The sequence below is a fragment of the Lathamus discolor genome, chromosome 1 (assembly GCF_037157495.1).
Source record: "Lathamus discolor isolate bLatDis1 chromosome 1, bLatDis1.hap1, whole genome shotgun sequence".
In the NCBI taxonomy this organism is placed as follows: Eukaryota; Metazoa; Chordata; class Aves; order Psittaciformes; family Psittacidae; genus Lathamus; species Lathamus discolor.
In genome coordinates, this window is record NC_088884.1 from 45,053,580 (window position 1) to 45,072,550 (window position 18,971).

The 18,971-nt window shown below is 37.5% G+C and overlaps 1 protein-coding gene across 2 annotated transcripts in view; it reads right to left on the reverse strand.

Annotated features, from left to right (window-relative positions):
- PPFIA2 (PTPRF interacting protein alpha 2) overlaps positions 1-18,971 on the reverse strand; it is a 127,549-nt gene that overhangs the window by 16,576 nt on the left and 92,002 nt on the right. For both annotated transcript variants that reach the window (XM_065669600.1, XM_065669609.1), the window contains 2 exons: positions 5,963-6,044; positions 151-351 (listed from right to left, as the gene is read on the reverse strand). In XM_065669600.1, coding sequence (XP_065525672.1) covers positions 151-351; positions 5,963-6,044 — 283 coding nt within the window. The remainder of the gene's footprint in view (positions 1-150; positions 352-5,962; positions 6,045-18,971) is intronic.

Genomic DNA, 18,971 nt, shown 5'->3' on the forward strand with positions numbered 1-18,971 from the left:
CAAGTGAGTGACGAACAGGTCCTCCTAAGTCTGTGTAGGACATTTCCCGCTGATTGTGAAGTGTGTGTTACCACAGAGCCACCCTTGTACTATGAAAGACTTTCTGAAGACTCCTGCAGGGGAAGAAAAAGTTATCTGAACAGGACTCACTGTTCTGGATGTTGGAGGTGCTGACGGACTCGTCAGTGATACCATCTCCTGGATTGCTAATCGGAGCTTTAAGCGATGAAGAGGATTGCTGATTCCAATTTCTCTTTGGATCTCAGTATCAGACAGAGCAGACATAATAGCTCCACTCTTCACATTGGCACGGCAGGCAGCAACATACCAGGCTGGCATGCCTAGCCAGAGCTGTTGAGAGAAAGGACACATTCATTTCTCAAAGGAAATCAACCATCAAGACACCTATCAATCTGAATAAGCCTGGTAATACACACAAATTATTATGAATACCATAGTCTTTAATAAAACAAAATTGTTTCTGAAGTTTTGTAATTGCCATGGCTTCATGTGAATTCTTTTTGTTGTTTTTATTGTAACCACAACTTTAAGGCAAGGGTTGCTTTGAATAATATCAGAACTGTGTATCTCTATCATCTGGGCTCGTCCTTTCCCAGGCCTTCAATGAGTAAGTAGTGGCACAAGTCAATGTTACTGCCCATTTGATAGTCTTATCATATAGAGAAAACAATCTAAGAGGAATCGACTATGTAATTTTTCTACTTTTGTACCAAACCATTTTTTACTCTTCCCATGTTAGTCCCCATGGTGTACTCATGGGGCACAATCTTAGACTTCTCAGTTGTTATTGGTAGAAATAAATCAAGCACAGTCCAGATACCAACCTAGTGAGGACTGAGCTTACTGTGAATTTGGGAAGAGTCTGGTATGGTGTCACATCCCAGCTAGACATACTGGCTAGAAGCTGCAGTGAAATGTAAGCCCAACTACATTACCTGAGGATTTAGACGATACTTCTGACTTTATGCTTTTCCACTCCTTATTTTAGTTTTACCAACTTAGGTCAGTAACAGCCCCTTGCTTCCCCACAGTCTTTCTTGTGAGAGGTATTCTCTACTCCTAGTAGTTTTTTCTGGGACCTACTGAGTATAGATATAGCTTTCTCATTTTGTGCTGCCTCATTAATGACTGTCAGTGTCTACAGCTCATTGCTCCCAAAGGAGATAATTCCATAGCAGGGATACACGTGTGGGAAGTTGTTGTCACAGTATTAAATACATTATGCTATAGCAAAACTGTGAGAAGGACATAAGCAGTGAGTGCCATAAGTACTGAGAATGTGGGGATAACACCATGGAAAACAGACAGGCCTAGCTTTGTGCATCTTGAATAGGCCATCAGAATTATATAATTTCATTATTTTTTTCTCTTAATAGCTTCAAGGAAATGAGTCAAAATACGCCATCAGTATATTCACTAACAGATCTGGAAAGCAGAGACAGCACTTTCCACTGATAGAATTAGCCACTGCCTTCCATTCAATGCTAGTCTGAATCTTAAAAATATGAGCAAATTCCAACTAACTGTAATACAAACTTTCATGAAAGTAAAAAAAAAAATGTAAACCAAAATCATGTAGATTATACCCAGCTGCATTTAAACAAAGGGCCAGGAGGAAACTGACCACAGCTTTAAAATGTATTTCCTCTTCAGGTGGGATATAGCCCTAGAGGGGCTGTTAGTTGATATTCAAGGATCTACCTGCTACAAACAGGAGTGTTGTGTCCCAACTAGAAGGAAGTGCAGCAGGAGGGCCAGAAGACCTCCTTGGATGGGTAAGGAGCTGCTGGGGAAACTTACAGGGGAAAAAAGAGGCTTATAAAAGGTGGAAGCAAGGACAGGTGGCCTGGGAAGAATACATGGATGTTGGCCGGGAAGGTAGGGACCAGGTTAGGAAATCTAAAGCCCAGTTAGAATTAAACTTGGCTAGGGATGTTAAAGATAACAGGAAGGGATTCTATAGGTACACTGAAAATAAAAGACAGACTAGGGACAATGTGGGCCCTCTCTGGAAGCTATCGGGAGAACTGGCTACCCTGGATTTGGAGAAGGCTGAGGTTCTTAATGACTTCTTTGCCTCAGTGTTCACTGGCAAATGCTCTGACCACACCACCCAAGTCTTGGAAGGCAGATGCAGGGACTGAGAATGAAGACCTTAGGCCCACTGTAGGAGAGGATCTGGTTCAAGACCATCTTAAGAACCCGAACATGCACAAGTCCATGGGACCTGATGAAATCCGTCCGTGGGTCCTGAAGGAGCTAGTGAATGAAGTTGTTAAGACACTGTCCATCATATTTGAAAAATCATGGCAGTCAGGTGGAGTTCCCGATGACTGGAAAGAGGGAAATATAACTCCCATTTTCAAGAAGGGGAAAATGAATGACCCAGGGAACCACAGACCAGTCAGTTTCACCTTTGTGCTTGACAAAACCTTGGAGCAGATTCTCCTGGAAGGCATGCTGGGGCACATGAAAAATAGCAAGGTGCTTGGTGACAGCCAGCATGGCTTCACTAAGGGGAAATCGTGCCTGACCAATTTGGTGGCCTTCTATGATGGGGCTACGGAACTGATTGACAGGGGCAGAGCAGTTGATTTCATTTACCTGGACTTGTGCAAAGCATTTGACACTGTCCCACGCAACATCCTTGTCTCTAAATTGGAGAGACATCAATTTGATAGGTGGAGAACTCAGTGGATAAAGAACTGGCTGAATGGCTGCACGCAAAGAGTTGTGGTCAATGGCTCAATGTCTGGCTGGAGACTGGTAATGAGTGGTGTCCCTCAGGGATCGGTGTTGGGACCGGTCTTGTTCAACATCTTTGTCGGTGACATGGACAGTGGCACTGAGTGCGCCTTCAGCAAGTCTGCCGATGACACCAAGCTGTGTGGTCCGGTTGATACGCTGGAGGGAAGGGATGCCATCCAGAGGGACCTTGACACGCTTGTGAGGTGGGCTGATGCCAACCTCATGAAGATTAACCATGACAAGTGCAAGATCCTACACCTGGGTGGGAGCAATCCCAGGCACAGTTACAGGTTGGGCAGAGAAAAGATTCAGAGCAGCCCTGCAGAGAAGGACTTGGGGGGGTTGGTTGATGAGAAAATGAACATGAGCTGGCTTCAGTGTGCACTCGCAGCCCAGAAAGAAAACTGTATCCTAGGCTGCATCAAAAGGAGCGTGAGCAGCAGGTCGAAAGAGGTGATCCTGCCCCTCTACTCTGCTCTTGTGAGACCTCACCTGGAGTATTGTGTGCAGTTCTGGTGTCCTCAACATAAAAAGGACATGGAACTGCTGGAACAAGTCCAGAGGAGGGCCACGAGGATGATCAGGGGGACTGGAGCACCTCCTGTATGAAGACAGGCTGAGAAAGTTGGGGCTGTTCAGCCTGGAGAAGAGAAGGCTGCGTGGAGATCTCATGCAGCCTTCCAGTATCTGAAGGGGGCCTATAAGGATGCTGGGGAGGGACTCTTCATTAGAGACAGTAGTGACAGGACAAGGGGTAATGGGTTAAAACTTAAACAGGGTAAGTTTAGATTGGATATAAGGAAGAAGTTCTTTACTGTTAGGGTGGCGAGGCACTGGAATGGGTTGCCCAGGGAAGATACGAATGCTCCATCCCTGGCGGTGTTCAAGGCCAGGCTGGACAGAACCTTGGGTGACATGTTTTAGTGTGAGGTGTCCCTGCCCACGTCAGGGGGGTTGGAACTAGTTGATCTTAAGGTCCTTTCCAACCCTAACTATTCTATGATTCTATGATTCCATTTAATATTCTCATTTAATTTTACTTTATTTTTCTTTTTATACATGCAATTGAAAAGATACAAAGCATAAATACTGTGAGTTATTCACCCTGCAGAAACAGATTCAAATATTTGCTGCTCATTAAGTAAATTAATTCTTTAACAAATTAGGTACATTAGTTCTGTCTAACAAACAGCTGTCTACCAGAAGATAAAATTAAGGTGAAAACAGTCCCTAAATAGAAGGTACAGTAATTGTTCCAGGAAGAGAACCCAGATATGAAGATTGATATACTTTTCCAGGATTAGTTCAGAAAACCCACAGTTCTCAACTGTGTCTGTGCCATGTACAAATGACCAGAATAAACACAAAAGCTGAAAAGTTAAGCCCTGAAAGGTATGGCAATGTCACAAATGTGATCACACATACTTCTAATTTGGGTCTTTGTCTCCTTTAATATTAATTTTGGTTTTTAGTCGAAGGGTCACATGTTATATTGTCCCCAGTAGAGTATGAAATCCACACAGTGTCTATATGCTGACTGAATGCCCTGATGCTCGCTGAGTAAATAGAGGACTTCTGCTGTCATCTCTTTTTATCATCAATATTCAATTTGCGTTTAATACTGCAACATAAAGTTCCTCATTGGCTTTCCTGTTCTGCTCGAATCATATTTCCCAAGAAGTTCATAAACATCAATTTCTCTTTACAGCCACTCTCTGGGACAGTGGGAAACACATCCTGTTTTACAGCTAAGAATAAAGTGGGGAAGAAAAGATTAGGGTTTAACTTGTCAGAAATGTCTTTAAATTTTGGATCACCCTGGAGGATATCAAGGGCAAATTTTTCTCAGTATTCAGAATTGTATAGACCTTTTTATGGACACATTTCCAGCAAATCAGCTTTGACTGCAATATTGAATATCTCCAACTGATAAAATCTGGTTAAAGAACTCTCAAAAGTCATATGAAAAAGTCACATAGAAGCCAAATTAATGAACATTTCATATTAACAGTGATACTTTTTGGGAAGAAAGATATAATCCCATCTTCCAAGGTCATGTGCAAACACTTGAACTGCCTTTCTGCAATTTTCATTTATTCTTTTTCACTAGGTGCCTTCAGGAATTCCAATATGAAGCAGAAATTCTGCAGAAATTCAGCTTTTTTCATTCCTCACCCTTCATTTATTCCCTGAACATAGTCCTATTAAAGCTTTAAAGAGGGACCTTTTATTTTTTAATGGAAGGGGAAAACTGGCAAATTCTCATGGTCAACAGGTGATAACTACAGCAGACATGAGAAGAGGTGAAAATACATAGAGATGCTTGGTATAGACAACGTATAGACAACAAATAGACACCTGTTCCTTGAAGCAACAAAATCTTGTACCTCTACTGAAATGATAGTCTTGCCATATCAAAGTAACTGTGTACTTGTATAAGATCATACTCCTCTCCTCCCCTCGGTATCTGGGTAAAAATTTTTGAACAGTTCCATCACCTAAAAATTCCATTGATTTTTTTTTGTCAAAATTAATGGATAGCTCTGCTGAATGTTTCTCTGGACAGGTTCCAAAATCCATTCATTTAGGTGCTCCAAATAAAGGAGAGCTGTCTACAGACTGGATTTCAGAGATGGAGGCACTGCCTGTCAAATTAGAGACATTTCAGTCTAGGTCTGCCACATCCCAGGTGAAAGTGCAGAGACGAACACCTTTTTATCACGTTCTGAGTGATATCTAGGCCAATCAGCCCCCTGATTACATTTTAAAAGACAGAAAGTTACAAATTCTTTAAATTTATTAAAAATCCTGAAGATGTAGCTTCTGTGTTAACTTCCAATAAAATCTGAAAGCTAATTTCTGGTTTTAACTTTGCACATCATCCTACATATACTGTCTGTGGAGTTCCTAGATATTTAGAGACTGAGAAATTATCAGATTTCAAAAACTTGGGGATTCAAGTGCACTTGATAAGCCTTTTTGCCTGTCCTCATCTCCCCGTGCAATCCTGGTTTACTTTTTTTCGGCTCTAGCCTCTGATATACACCATCCAGTATCAAAAGCTGCTTAGTGCTCACAGCTCTGTGCAGAGGGGAGGGAGGAGGACACTTCACAGTCTCTTAATGAATCTGTAAGGACAAACACAGCAGTCTGGAAAAGTGACTTACATTTCCAAGTTATGGCCAACACTTACCTCCAGCCAGGCAACCACTGTTGGCCCATCCCACTGTGCAAAAGGCAAACCTTTTCTCCTAGCTTCTTCCAGAAGTTCATGTCTAAAAATGGATCAAAAAAGGTTAAATACGCAGAGGTATGTGCAGGGACAATATAGACGCAGCTGTGCCATTTTGTTAAGGGTAACAACAGTGAAGCACGATGACAGGCATAGAAAAGACACAGAAAACACCAGTGAACAATAGGTTTCCTTCCCCTTTTGGATTGTTTCCTCTTGGTGCGCTTTGACATCCCTTTAAACACCCAACATACAAAAGGCAAGGTTTCTGTCTGTTCTTAGCTGAAGCAGTAGAGAATTGGGATACCCTGTATATAAGGATCACACATACAATAGAAGACATTAGCAAACAGAGAAAACTGAGGGATTCCTCTTGAGGCTAGCTTAGCTTTGGTCTGGTAATGGCCCAGAAACTCCCCAGATTGCCAACCTCCAGACCTGAGTGAATCGTAGTAGTAACATTGTCAAGTCTGAGTGTTTGAAACACTAAACCTGCTGGACCAGCTGTGTACAATTCTAAGGTGTCTTGAGTACAGCTATTCTACATCTTAAATAAGCCATTCATGGCTAATTAATGGTTGGTTGTATCTCTGATAGTTCCATGTTAGATTTTTTAATTATTATTGCTTATATAAGGAAGAAATGCATGTGCTTTACTGATGTATATATATTTTTATAATTATAGATTGATGTGGTTTCTAAATTTTATACATATGCATAGATATATTTCTATTGAGTTGACCATATAACAATCAAATTCCTGCATCTGCAGCTTCTCTGGCTTGCAGTGAGTATATATGTAAAACATCATTCTCAAAGCTTAACATGTACTTTTAATACAGCGGTATGAAATATTTGGTAGTTATGTATAGACCAGTCAGCTAGACTATCAGAAAAATGAGATTAAACATATTCAACCATTTGACCAGACATTTTTATTCCTGGAGCAGGAATAAAACCCCACTGTGGTGGTGGCATAGAAAAAGCAGTCATTCAAAAGTCTTTTTTTTCCCCCGGTATTTAACAACATACTTTCAGCTGCCTCCTACTGAGTGAAACACAAAAGAATGCTCTCAGCAACAAGCTGCAGTGAAAATCAAATTAGACAGGGACTATGCTAATGTAGTATTAAAATTTGCTTACATTCCCACATAACAAGAAAATCTTGGAATTATAGTTTAAGTTTTGATCTGTCTTCCTTTATTACTACAGCCTTTGTGGTTCAGTTATCCCTTGGCAATTCTTCACTGTCTTAGCAGCATTTCAAATATATGTACTACAAAATCACAAAAGGTAGAAGCAGTAGAGTGATCTTACTTGTATGGACTCCTCTGGGGATTTCTGCACTGCAAAGGGGCCAGGCTGAGAGAGTTTGACTTTAGTAGGGAATGGAATTCAAATATTCAATTTTGCATACATGTTTAAATCCCTAGCTCTGAATATTAATAGAAAGGCAGCTGCTTTATTTTCTGTGCTTAGGGTGTAGTAATATGCAACATTACAAGTACTTGACAGCACTACTGAAGTTTATCTAACTTCTCTTCCCACACGTCCTTTGCAGCATAGCTTATTCTATGTCACTCAGATGTCAGAACCATAGAATGGTCTGGGTTGGAAAGGACCTTAAACCTCATCCAGTTCCGACCTCCTGCCATGGGTAGGGACACCTTCCAGTAGACTTGAAAACTGACAGGGATGGGGCAGCCACTTCTCTGGGCAACCTGTGCCAGTGCCTCACCACCTTTACAGTGATTTTTTTTTTCTTAATAACTAACTTGAACCTACCCTCTTTCGTCAAAGCCATTCACAGAATCACAGAATCTCAAGGGTTGGAAGGGACCTCAAAAGATCATCTAGTCCAACCCCCCACAAGAGCAGGGTAACCTACAGTACATCACACAGGAACTTGTCCAGGCGGGCCTTGAATATCTCCAGTGTAGGAGACTCCACAACCCCCCTGGGCAACCTGTTCCAGTGCTCTGTCACTCTTACAGTAAAGAAGTTCTTCCTGCCCCTATCCTATCCCTACACACCCTTGTAAAAAGTCCCTCTCCAGAGGTTGTTGGTCCTCTTTAGGGACTGGAAGGCTGCCTTAAGGTCTCCCTGAGCCTTCTCTTCTCCAGGTTGAACAAGCCCAACTTTCTCAGCCTATCTTCATACAGGAGGTGCTCCAGCACACTGATCATTTTCATTCCTTTTGACTCACTCCAACAGGTCCATTTCTTTCTTATGCTGGGGGCCCTTAAAGCTGAATGCAATACTGCAGGTGTAGTCTCATGAGAGTGGAGTACAGGGGGAGAATCACCTAACCTCAAGCTGTTGTCCACGTTCCTTTTAATGCAGCCCAGCATATTATGTCCAAAGACATGTAGAGCTATACTTACTTTGTAAGAAAGCATAATCCTTACTAAAATGTGTGCCTTATTTCTTTGATTTGGTGTGAAATCCCTGCATGTCCTCAGGAAGTGAGGTGCCTGCAGAAGGGGCATTGGCACTTAAGGGTCTTACCTTCATGAAAAACTTAATACCTTATGCTGGAATTATAAAGTACATATTTCTAAGGAGTCTTGTGTGACCTTGCAACATTTGAACTGTCCTGAGGCTTGGTATGGAGGATTAGCATTATTCCAATGCTTCTCAAACAAATACATTCTCCCAGAGCAGGAAAGCACTTCTGCTACTTCAGAGGCAGTCAGGCTCACAGAGCTAAAGGAAATACAGTTGTGGTTATTTATTTTGTCTGAAGAAAATGGGTCCAGGCCAGAAATTGGACGCCTTATATATATGCTATTACTGAAGACTGAAGTATGATAAACGTAATCCAAAGGGTCTTTGGAAGTGTTTTGGGTTTAAAATATTTTTAATGTAAAGTTAAATCCTTTACTTGGACATGCACAGTGAATACAGGCATCATAAGGGTTGTTCCTCACTGAGGTGGAATACTAGAGAGTTTTTATAATATTTCTTTCCCTTGAAAAGAATTATATACTTCAGAATTTATACTTCCCTTCCTCAGATATTTCTTTTAAACAACTCTCCAATATTAAAGTTTATTTAAATTACATTTTACTTTTGAACATTATTCTTTGACTACTTTTTAATACACACTAGGAGATCTGCACAACCTGACCCTATAATTTCTAAACCAGAACTAAACCAAGAGTTTCTATTTTTGACTGAGATGTTCTTTAGCTGGCAGTCAAATAAACTTCTGGGATTTTTATATGAACAAGCACTAAAAAAGAATGCCATTCTTTCAAAATAAGTTGAAAGTGTCACAAAGGAGAAAACATGCATTGTTTTGATCAAATCATCAAATCATCAGAAAAATTAATCCAGTGATCTGCCTATTTTGGAATATAATCCAAATATTTTATAACAACCTGAATGAATTATTGTCCTTGTGGGGTAGTCACTGGTTTCCTGAAAACAGAAGGTCCTCAAGGGCAAATGCTGGCAACTGTGTTTCAATTTTCTTTACAAAAACAAGAGGAAGAGACAAATACTGTAAAGCTTATCACTCCCTCTTTCTTCCATTACAAAATAGGGTTTGGAGATTGCAAACATCATTTTACAGTTTCTGTAATTTGGAAGATGCTCTGCAGGGGAACATGGAGATTTTCTCATTTTAGGACTTTGTCAGAAGAGTACTACATGTTATAATGTGTCCACTTTGCACTGGTAAGGAGGTAATTAAAATGTTATTATTTCCATGCTCATTTAGTTTTTTGGCAACATATGAAAACAAGCTGATGAGGAAGAATTGACATTAATTAAGCATTACTATAAACGCTATTATTTTGCACATAGGGCTTTAAATCACTACCACTGGAATTAATTCCAAATTAAAGCTGCATTTTTAAAGATAACATTATTATTGATCAACAATAAAAGCCTCTTCTTGGTGATATTATGGGAATAACTGCAATATCTTATTTAAAATATATCATACCCTCAGTCTGGTTTTGTAAAGTCAGGAAATTTCATGAACATCAGCTATTTAGCATTTATCTAAAAATTGAGATGCATCTATTTGCTTTAGAGAGAGTACCTCATCAAGCAGTCTGTCATCACTCTTTTATGAAAGACAGAAAAGAAAAATCATATAGCGCCAAGTTGTCAAGTTGTGTGTCAGAGAAGTGAGGTTGCCTCCCTAGCACTGACTTCTGGTCCTCCCCAAAATTACTTTCTAAAGATGCTGTTACATTGGGCCATTTTCTTTAGCACACAAATCAACCTACCAAGCTGAGAGCAGAACTGCCTCATACCATGGGGAATATGAATGCTTCACTATCCCTCTGAACAGCAGAGGTACATAGGAGCAAAAGGAACAGGGGAACAAAAAAGCAAAATTATGTTATTATCCTGCAAATTTGCTATTTCATATATATGTTTCCTTTGCACTAGGAAAACTTTAGCTCTCTATGAGCAGCCCTCACCAACTCATTACATAAAATGCAATAAACTTCATTAAAAATAAGAATAATCTTTAAATAGTCTTAGTGTGGGAAGTTAACAAGATCTTGATTTAAAGAGTGTCATTCAGTGACATTCAATTTTCTTTATGAAGAAGAGGCTCCCTCCCATGAAGCAAACAAGAAATAACAGCTTAGGAATTCTGATGTACATAATGCATACAGTCTGTGTAGTCCAGACACTGTCTTGATGGAACTTGAACAATGTTTCAACACAGATTTCTCCATTCACATTTCTCCAAATAATAGCATTTACTCTGATAGCTCTATTAGGGTTCACATGAAAAGTCCTAAGGGCTATTATATTAAACATATTATGATGTCTTAGTTAAAATGTAATCATAAATGGGAGATGAACTGAAAAGCAGGCATGGTGAAATCAAGAGTCGAATCATGTTTGCAAAATACAAGCAGAATTTATTTTAAAAATTTTGGCTAATAGGCAATTTAGATTTTGCGAAATGGCTTTTACTCATAGATGTTTTCTTAAAAAAGGTAACAAACAAAAGTGTTTATCTTGTAGATCCTCTGACACTATCACGATTTATCACCAGTACCAGAATGTTTAATTTACCACAAAATATTTTACATAATTCTGGCAGAGAAGTAGACAGTAATGATAGACCAAATATGTTATATTTGTCTGAGTAATCCCATGATTTCAAGTTAAGATTAAGCACATCTGCCTCTTGAAAGCAGACACACTCATACTCAAAGACTTATAAATTCAGAAGAGAAGATTTCTATTCAATTAAGCTGGATTTGGATTTTATCTTTTCTATTGTTGTTTGCTAAATATTTAAGACAGACTAGAATCCTACAGCTAAAGTCACTGTATGACAAAATAAGGTAGCTGAATTTGTATAAATTAATAATGGTATTAAATGTGTAATAAAAACCAAGTTAAATTTTATGTATTTATTTAAATGAATGTGGTAACCCCTGTTCTCTTTGAGTTTTTTATCCTTATACCTTTAGAAAGCTATAGCTTGTGCGTTTTAAATGAATTAATTTTTCTCAATAAATGACAAAATATATTCAAGAAAATATAACATTTGTGCGATAAATCAAAGAGGAGATGAAGATTTTAAACTTGGTATCAGGTTAAAAAAAATGCACTAGTGAAAACCAAAATAGTAAAAGTATATGCACAAATAAAATATTATTGTACTACTAGAGAGCATGAGGGCTCAACCAAAAAGGTATAAATTGTGTAGTCTGGGTTCATAGAGTATTTACAACCTCAAGCCTTCTGTGATGTAACTAGGAATATATGCTTTAGCAACATTCATTTATCTAGGCTGTCACTCTCAGGATTTTTCCACTGATTTAAACTTTCAAATGTCTTCACGATTCTGGGCTTTACACCTTCCCAAAACTGTTTATTAAAAGAAAAAAAAATCAAATAAAAATCACCAGAATTAGTCTCCCATTATTTAATCCATTCTGTTAATCCCTGCAGGAGCAAGTCCTGATCTGAATTTTTGTATGCTTTTGAGGTTTACCATTTATTTTGAATACTTCGAAAGTTTTCATTTGGGTTAGTTTTCTGTATGGACTGTTACACAAGGTTCACAGAAAAACAAAAAGAAAGAAGAATAAAAGATAGAAAATAAACATGGTGCTGAAAATGAGAATGTTCAGCAGCCATGGTGTTTTAACTTACCCAGATATGCTTTTCATGAGATGGAGAGAGATGAATGGAAAAAAAAAAAGCACATAAATGTTAATGAACATATAGTAGCCCATAGAAAATAAAAATCATATGATAGATAAAATAATGCTACCATTCTAACTACAGAAATCTTTCTAACTGGCTTTTGAATGCTTTAAAGAAGTTAAATGTTCTTGTGAAGAACAGATGCATCTGTCAAAATGAGATTTTTATTAAACTGATTTTGGTTACTTATTAGGTACCACTCCGCATGGCATATCCTCCATCTACAATACATATTTGTGCCAGTAAATCTGTAAAGGCAGTGAATGTAGAATAGATTTTCAAATCCAAGCATTTGACCAGATCTGAATTATTGCATAATGATTTTTGTGTAACACCAAAAATCCGGAAAGTCCAAAACCTGTGGATTTAAGCAAATTAACATAGAGAAACAGTAAAACTGAGTGCATTACAAACCAATGTTTACTTTCTATGTGTACTTTTTTAATATTTGAGTAAAATATCTTAGAGGAATCATAAATTATGTAGACTCAATTTCTCTTTAAATATTCAGATTTCATGTACATGGATGACTAAAATTTTTTAATGGTCATACTAACATTAGATTAGTAGCAATACTGGTATTAGTGATTTGCCCTCTAGGTAACCTATCCTTGCCAATATAATTGGTAACCATATCTGCAGGAGAAAGCAAGATGTTATCGCCAATAATAAACTTTCTTCAGCATCCTTTAATTGCCATCATAAAAAGAAAATTATATGCCTGAATGAAACCCAGACATCTCAGAATATTATACTTCTATTAAGAAGTGATTTATAGAGATATAAAAATGCTTGGTGGAGGTAGCTGTAGAAAACTTGGGGATGAAAAGTCTGTGCTCTGATAATAATTAAGAAAAGACTGCAGACATTTCAGTGAGTTCAGGAGGGCGGTGGTTTCAAGATCTTAAATTTTGTTTTCATATTTGTGATATGAGCAGAACAGCTGGGAGAGAGGAGAGAGAGCACAATACAGAAAAGCAGATGGAAATAAATGACAAGTTTAGACACAGAAGGTTTAGGAAAGGAAAATTAAGGAAGAACAACAAAGGTATGCAATATAAATAAAGGACTAGAGAACTAGTCAAATGATTACCAAATCTGATGAAAGTAGCACTAGAACTGAATATGAATTGATTATTCATGCTCATTTTCTACTGAGCTAACTGTAAAGACTGATGAACACCTTTGCTGGAAAAACTTTTAATTTTGGACCTTCAGAGTCTATTAAACCAGAACTCTCACTTTTTACTTCTTCCTCTGAATAGTCCTTTGGTTATGGGTAGAGAGAAATAAGCAGGGGAATTAATTAGAATGCAAGTAATTTTCTGGCAGTTTTAACTAGTTGGCAGTTTGCAGTCGCTTGGGCATAACTTATGGGACCTGAAGGCCATTGCAGTCTCCCTCATTAAAGAAGCAGAGAATCAAGGGACATTATTTCACTGCCTGATCACCTTGTCTGCAGAATAATAAAATACAGAAGGAAAGAAAATGGATCTTTATGTTTTAGCTTCTGACTTTTCCTCATCATTTTACTGAAGAAACATAATTTCCCTTAGACATACATTAAACTAAAAGTTTACTTTTTTCCCTCTGCTGTGCCTTATTAATTAAACCCTAATTCTACAGTTAATCTGACAGGATATTTCATCTGCTGGAGATCATTGTTTAGAAAGCCAGCTGCATGCATATAGGTAGGTGCTTGTATTTATCCAGAAATTCAAAACTGTGATAGATAGGCTTATATTTGTAAAACAGTGAGGGAATGGGTTTTGTTCTGCTTTTATTTGACAAAAACCCTTGCAACTTGTTGATAAAAATGTCCTTTACTTTTATGAGGAAAAGAATAAGAATAAAAAAGGGCAAAGGATAAAAATAATATTCTTTAAAATACAAGACTTTTAAAAAATGTGATTAGATATAGAATAAAATATATCAATTTTTTCATCCTCAGAATAATCTGAATAAGGTTTAATAATCCTCTGAAGATACATACCCATATATCCTTATATTTGTAATGCTAAGAAGGCTCCAAGTCTCTTAGAGAATTATATATATAATAATATAGTAATATAATATATATAAAAATATAATAATAAATTGGCTATATATAATAGCCAGATATATTTTAACATTGCAAAAGCTTTAACTGACTAATAACTTGAAAGGTCTTTCAGTAAGTGTTAAAAATATTTGCTAAAGGAGTTAAGTTTAAAAATAAAACTAATTTTATGTCTGTCTCAAGAATTAGACACCAATCCAGCCAAAACAACCATGGTGAACACAGCAGACAATCCTAATCTCCATATCATAACCTTGAATACCTCTTCTTCCTCCACTGGAAGAAGAAAACAGAAAATGATACTGAACACAGCATTGTTTTCTAGAAAGGGAGGAAGTACTAAAGATCAGTCTAAAAGCTACTAACAACATTAGTTTCTCAGAGATGGGGTAGGAAGGGAAGAAATTAAATAGAAAACTTGAATTTTCCTACATATTCAGTAAATAAAAAATTGGGGGGGGGGGGAAGGCATCACATTTTACATCACTGTAAAAAAAAAAAAGCACAGTTAGGACATAATGGTGTATGATAAGCATTAAGTATTCAGGAACATAAGATGGATGGCACAGAAAAGGTCCTTAATTAATCCAATCGGATTAATTTTTCCAAAATATGTGCAATTAGGAAAACCATTAAAACCAGCTATTTGCATATGGCAGAGGACAGAGATTATTTGTAGTCACAAATACACTATGACAAATTCTAATTGAAGTTGCACACATAAAACCCAATTAAAGGGGCACTGTGTGGATTCAAAAGCACCTAAAAGATAACTATGATGTCTCAAAATCTGATCCCACAAAAAGGTCTACCTAAACATTTTTTCAAGTAGTCTGTTGACAGTGATCTAAAACTTAAGTTTGCTTGTAAAGAAATGGAAGACCCCGTGTTCTGGGCTTTTTTACTACTTTTATTTAAATGTGAATTCCACACTTTTCTCTATCATCTCCCAGTTCTTGAAGGCTACATAGGAATGAACACCAACAAAAGAAAAGAACAGAACCATTATTAGGAATTTGTCAAATTTATCAAAGGAACTTAAAATATTTATCATTCTTTCTTTTCTAAGTAGAAAGGAAGAAGAATCAATTAATACAACATGCTGTTCTGTTCATATGCAAGCTACTGCTGTTTAATATGTACATCACTGTAGTCAGCTGAGACTTTAGCAGCACTGCAGTTCTTTCTGCAAGGTTAATTCTAAAGCTATGAATACTAAGAATTTCTTTTTATGCCAAAATTTTACATATGAGAATTACTTACATCTTGATTTTACAAGGCAAATAAAAACCTGTACCTGTGGAGTAAATCTCCCCAAAACAGATTCATCTGAAAGAATGGCTTAATTTGTTTTCCCTAGGAAAATATAAACCTCACGTCTTAAGCTTGTTTTGGAAATACGGAATTAATAGATTCTTGCCCAGATTCAAAACAAAATTGAAGATAAAAGTGAAGCTAAAGCTCTGCCCAACTCATCCTAACACCACCAGGATTGACAGCATTATAAGACAGTGCAGTTATTTCATTGGTTATGAAGTAATAATTGGTTTTCAAACGTTCATATTAATACACTGGGGAATTTATCAGCTTCTGCCTGGAATCCTGTCGGTAGGATCCAGGCTAGCTGACTTGCATGCAAATATTTTTTTCATGGAGATAACTTGTATTTGGGATTGCTGAGGAGGCAATGGCATTGGCCAATTTCAAACTGTATTAGCAGCATGCACAAGGTCAAATACTCCTCCATGTGGCAATCTAGGACTACACACCAGTTAAATGTCTCTCAAACCTTGCCTTCTGCTAGTGCGTTGCACAGGATGAAATAAACACACCCTGTGAAATATCAGTGATTATGACTTGTCATTACATACTTTTATGCAACATAAAAGACTGTCTTTTCTTCAGCATTGTTGTGGTTTGGCCCATACTAGCTACTATGAAGAAAATTAACTCTATCACAGCCAAAACAAGCACAAGCATGCTCCCTTCTTCAGGCAGGTACTTATTTGGTACTATATTGCATACTGTTGCAAATCAAATCAAACAGTACATTTGAAAAGGATACGATTACTGGTACTCAGAGCTATACTGCACTTTGAAAGACAAAGCAAGACTTTAGAGTTGTGTTTGACATTAGTGAGGCTTTTAGGTAAGGATGATTTGACATCACTCCTGGGCAAAACTGCAGACAAGGAGAATACAACTGATGTTCACTAGGGAAATTTACAAAAACGGAAATAAACATGGCTCTATTTGTTAGTAATATTTCAAGTTTGGCTGAGTTCACTGCTAAAGAAGATTTTTATAAAGGGTTCATTGTATGGTATTTTAGTGAAAAGGACAGTAAAATATTTATACAGCTTCTGTAAAGTGTCTTAATTTGCTACCTGAGATGAGGTCAGTAGGGATAAGAGTTTTCAAGTGGGATACAGATTATTTGGCTTTAGGCACAGTGATATCTACTCTTTTTCTGAGGTATGAATTGTCTTGTGGGACACATGTTAATCAATTTCTGCTGTCCCAGAAGTGACTATGCCTCTGTCTGAAGCCATTGAGAATCGTGATGAGTTCACATAGAAACTGGACTGACCTGAAACTGCCTATGCTGGGTCCCCAGGGTGGGCTATAATGAAAACCCTAAGTGAATGCTAAGGCCAAGTTATTGTGCACAGTCATAATATTTGGTGGAAAAGACACCCATGAAGGATGATGTCATGAAGAGGTGGAACAGTGTATACGCAGTCATGAAGAAATGGCAGCAGAAGTCCACAAAATTCAGAATTGGAAATTAGGTAGTCATTTTTCACTAGCACACTGGTTAATCACACACACACACACACGTACAAAATAATGGAAGAAGAAAAGCTCCATTTTTCATTTCAGCGATGAGTGTCTTCTACACAGTATACCTTAATCAAATAAAATTTATGATTGAGATGAGTGCTGATTATTTGAATCATCAGGGGGATCAAATGTAATGGTGACATACAGAGATCAGTGCCATTAATACTTTAGTCCTAAACTATACATTTTCTTGATGAAATTACCCATTAGACAAACAGGCTCTGAGTGTCAGACGAAAGGCAAAAGATATTATATACAAAATATTTTGTATAGAACAAGTCAAATGGAATATAAAGGCTAGTTTAAATAATAAAAATGCAATACATTATTCTTTGTCACACAATGTCATTTATTTTCACCAAACGATGTAATAACACCCTAAACACTCTAAATACCCCTGATACTCATTTTTTGTTTTCTGAGCCTGCATGCTCAACTTACAAATAGTAAGACTTAAAAACTTCTAATATTAACTAGAGCTGTTCAATGTCTGAGAGTAAAGATCTATGGATGAGTCAGGCAACTTAATTAAGGAACGTGTTGGATCTAATTTAAAAAATTTACACAGCTTCCTTAATTTCTCTTTGAAGCCTTAGGAGAAAGAGTTGTTCCCAAGAAATCTACTGGAATAATCAAATGTTGGATGAACAGACTCTTGTTTAAGGTTTATAAATGCCTAGCATATCACAGAGGCAAACTGTTAACTATATTTTAATGATGTCTAAGCAGTCAATTGAAACTGACAGAAATTTTACATCTAAATAGCATTTTCTAAGCAAGAAACAGGAAAATGCTGAAATTTAAGTTAATGACACTACAATCACCAGAGAGAGGACTGGTCTCCAGAATTACCATGATTTCTCATGAAACTTCTCTGGATGAAATGTATTATTCGGTAATCTATTGTACACCTGTAAATCGCACTAAAACACTACCACATGTCACAGTACGTTTGTAACTCCATGAGTGCAGAGAAGGGTCAATGCATGTGCTGGCTACTTGGGGAGCAGGTGGCCAGGGCACCTGGTGGACCATCAGTACCTACTGGCTACAGCAGCTGGCAATTTGAAACACCATGCTTCTTCATCCCTGGGGTAGGGACATCCTTGTTGAATTACTGATGAGAATACATTAAAATATACAAAATTAGAAATTTAGCATTTTAAGGTATTTTTCACTTAAGAGATTAATTCAGCTGAAAGAAATCGATAACATTTTAAGGAATCCATCCTTTTATATTAACTTCTGTCTATTTTTAATTACTAATTCAAAGCTAATTGCAAACTGTTGAAGTTCATGAGTACTGCTCACAGAACTCATGCGTTGATCCCAGTGATGAATCAGACCTCCGGTTTCATGTCAAGGGGAGACTCCTTGCTTTCCTGCACCAGAACTACCATTTAACTGAAAGAGAACTTCACTGAACTGTTAACAGTGCTGGAAGCCATTTTACTTGACTTACATGTGCAAGAGAGAATCACAAATTCTGTGTGTGGTAGTATTGCTGGTTTAATAGAGAAGGAAATTGGCTGCATACAGAAAGATCATCCAGACCTAAAATGTAGGAGTGCCTCCCTGCTTTAGCCTATGCTTCATCCTTTTAATGTATCTGGCTTGGAGTTTTATGTCCTAATCTGAAATTAGCAGTAGAAATCCTTACAAGGTAAAGTGCCCTGCTCTCTCTGTTCCAGCAACTGAGCTCACTGTATCTGTAGGGTTTATAGCGCAGGTTTGTTTATGAGTAAAATGGAATCAAATGCTTGGACTTAAATCTTACTGCTACATCCTAAGATAGAAAATTATCCTCAGACTTCTGTTATTACCTCTTATAAAGACCTCATACACATTAACATCATCCTTGTTGTTACACAG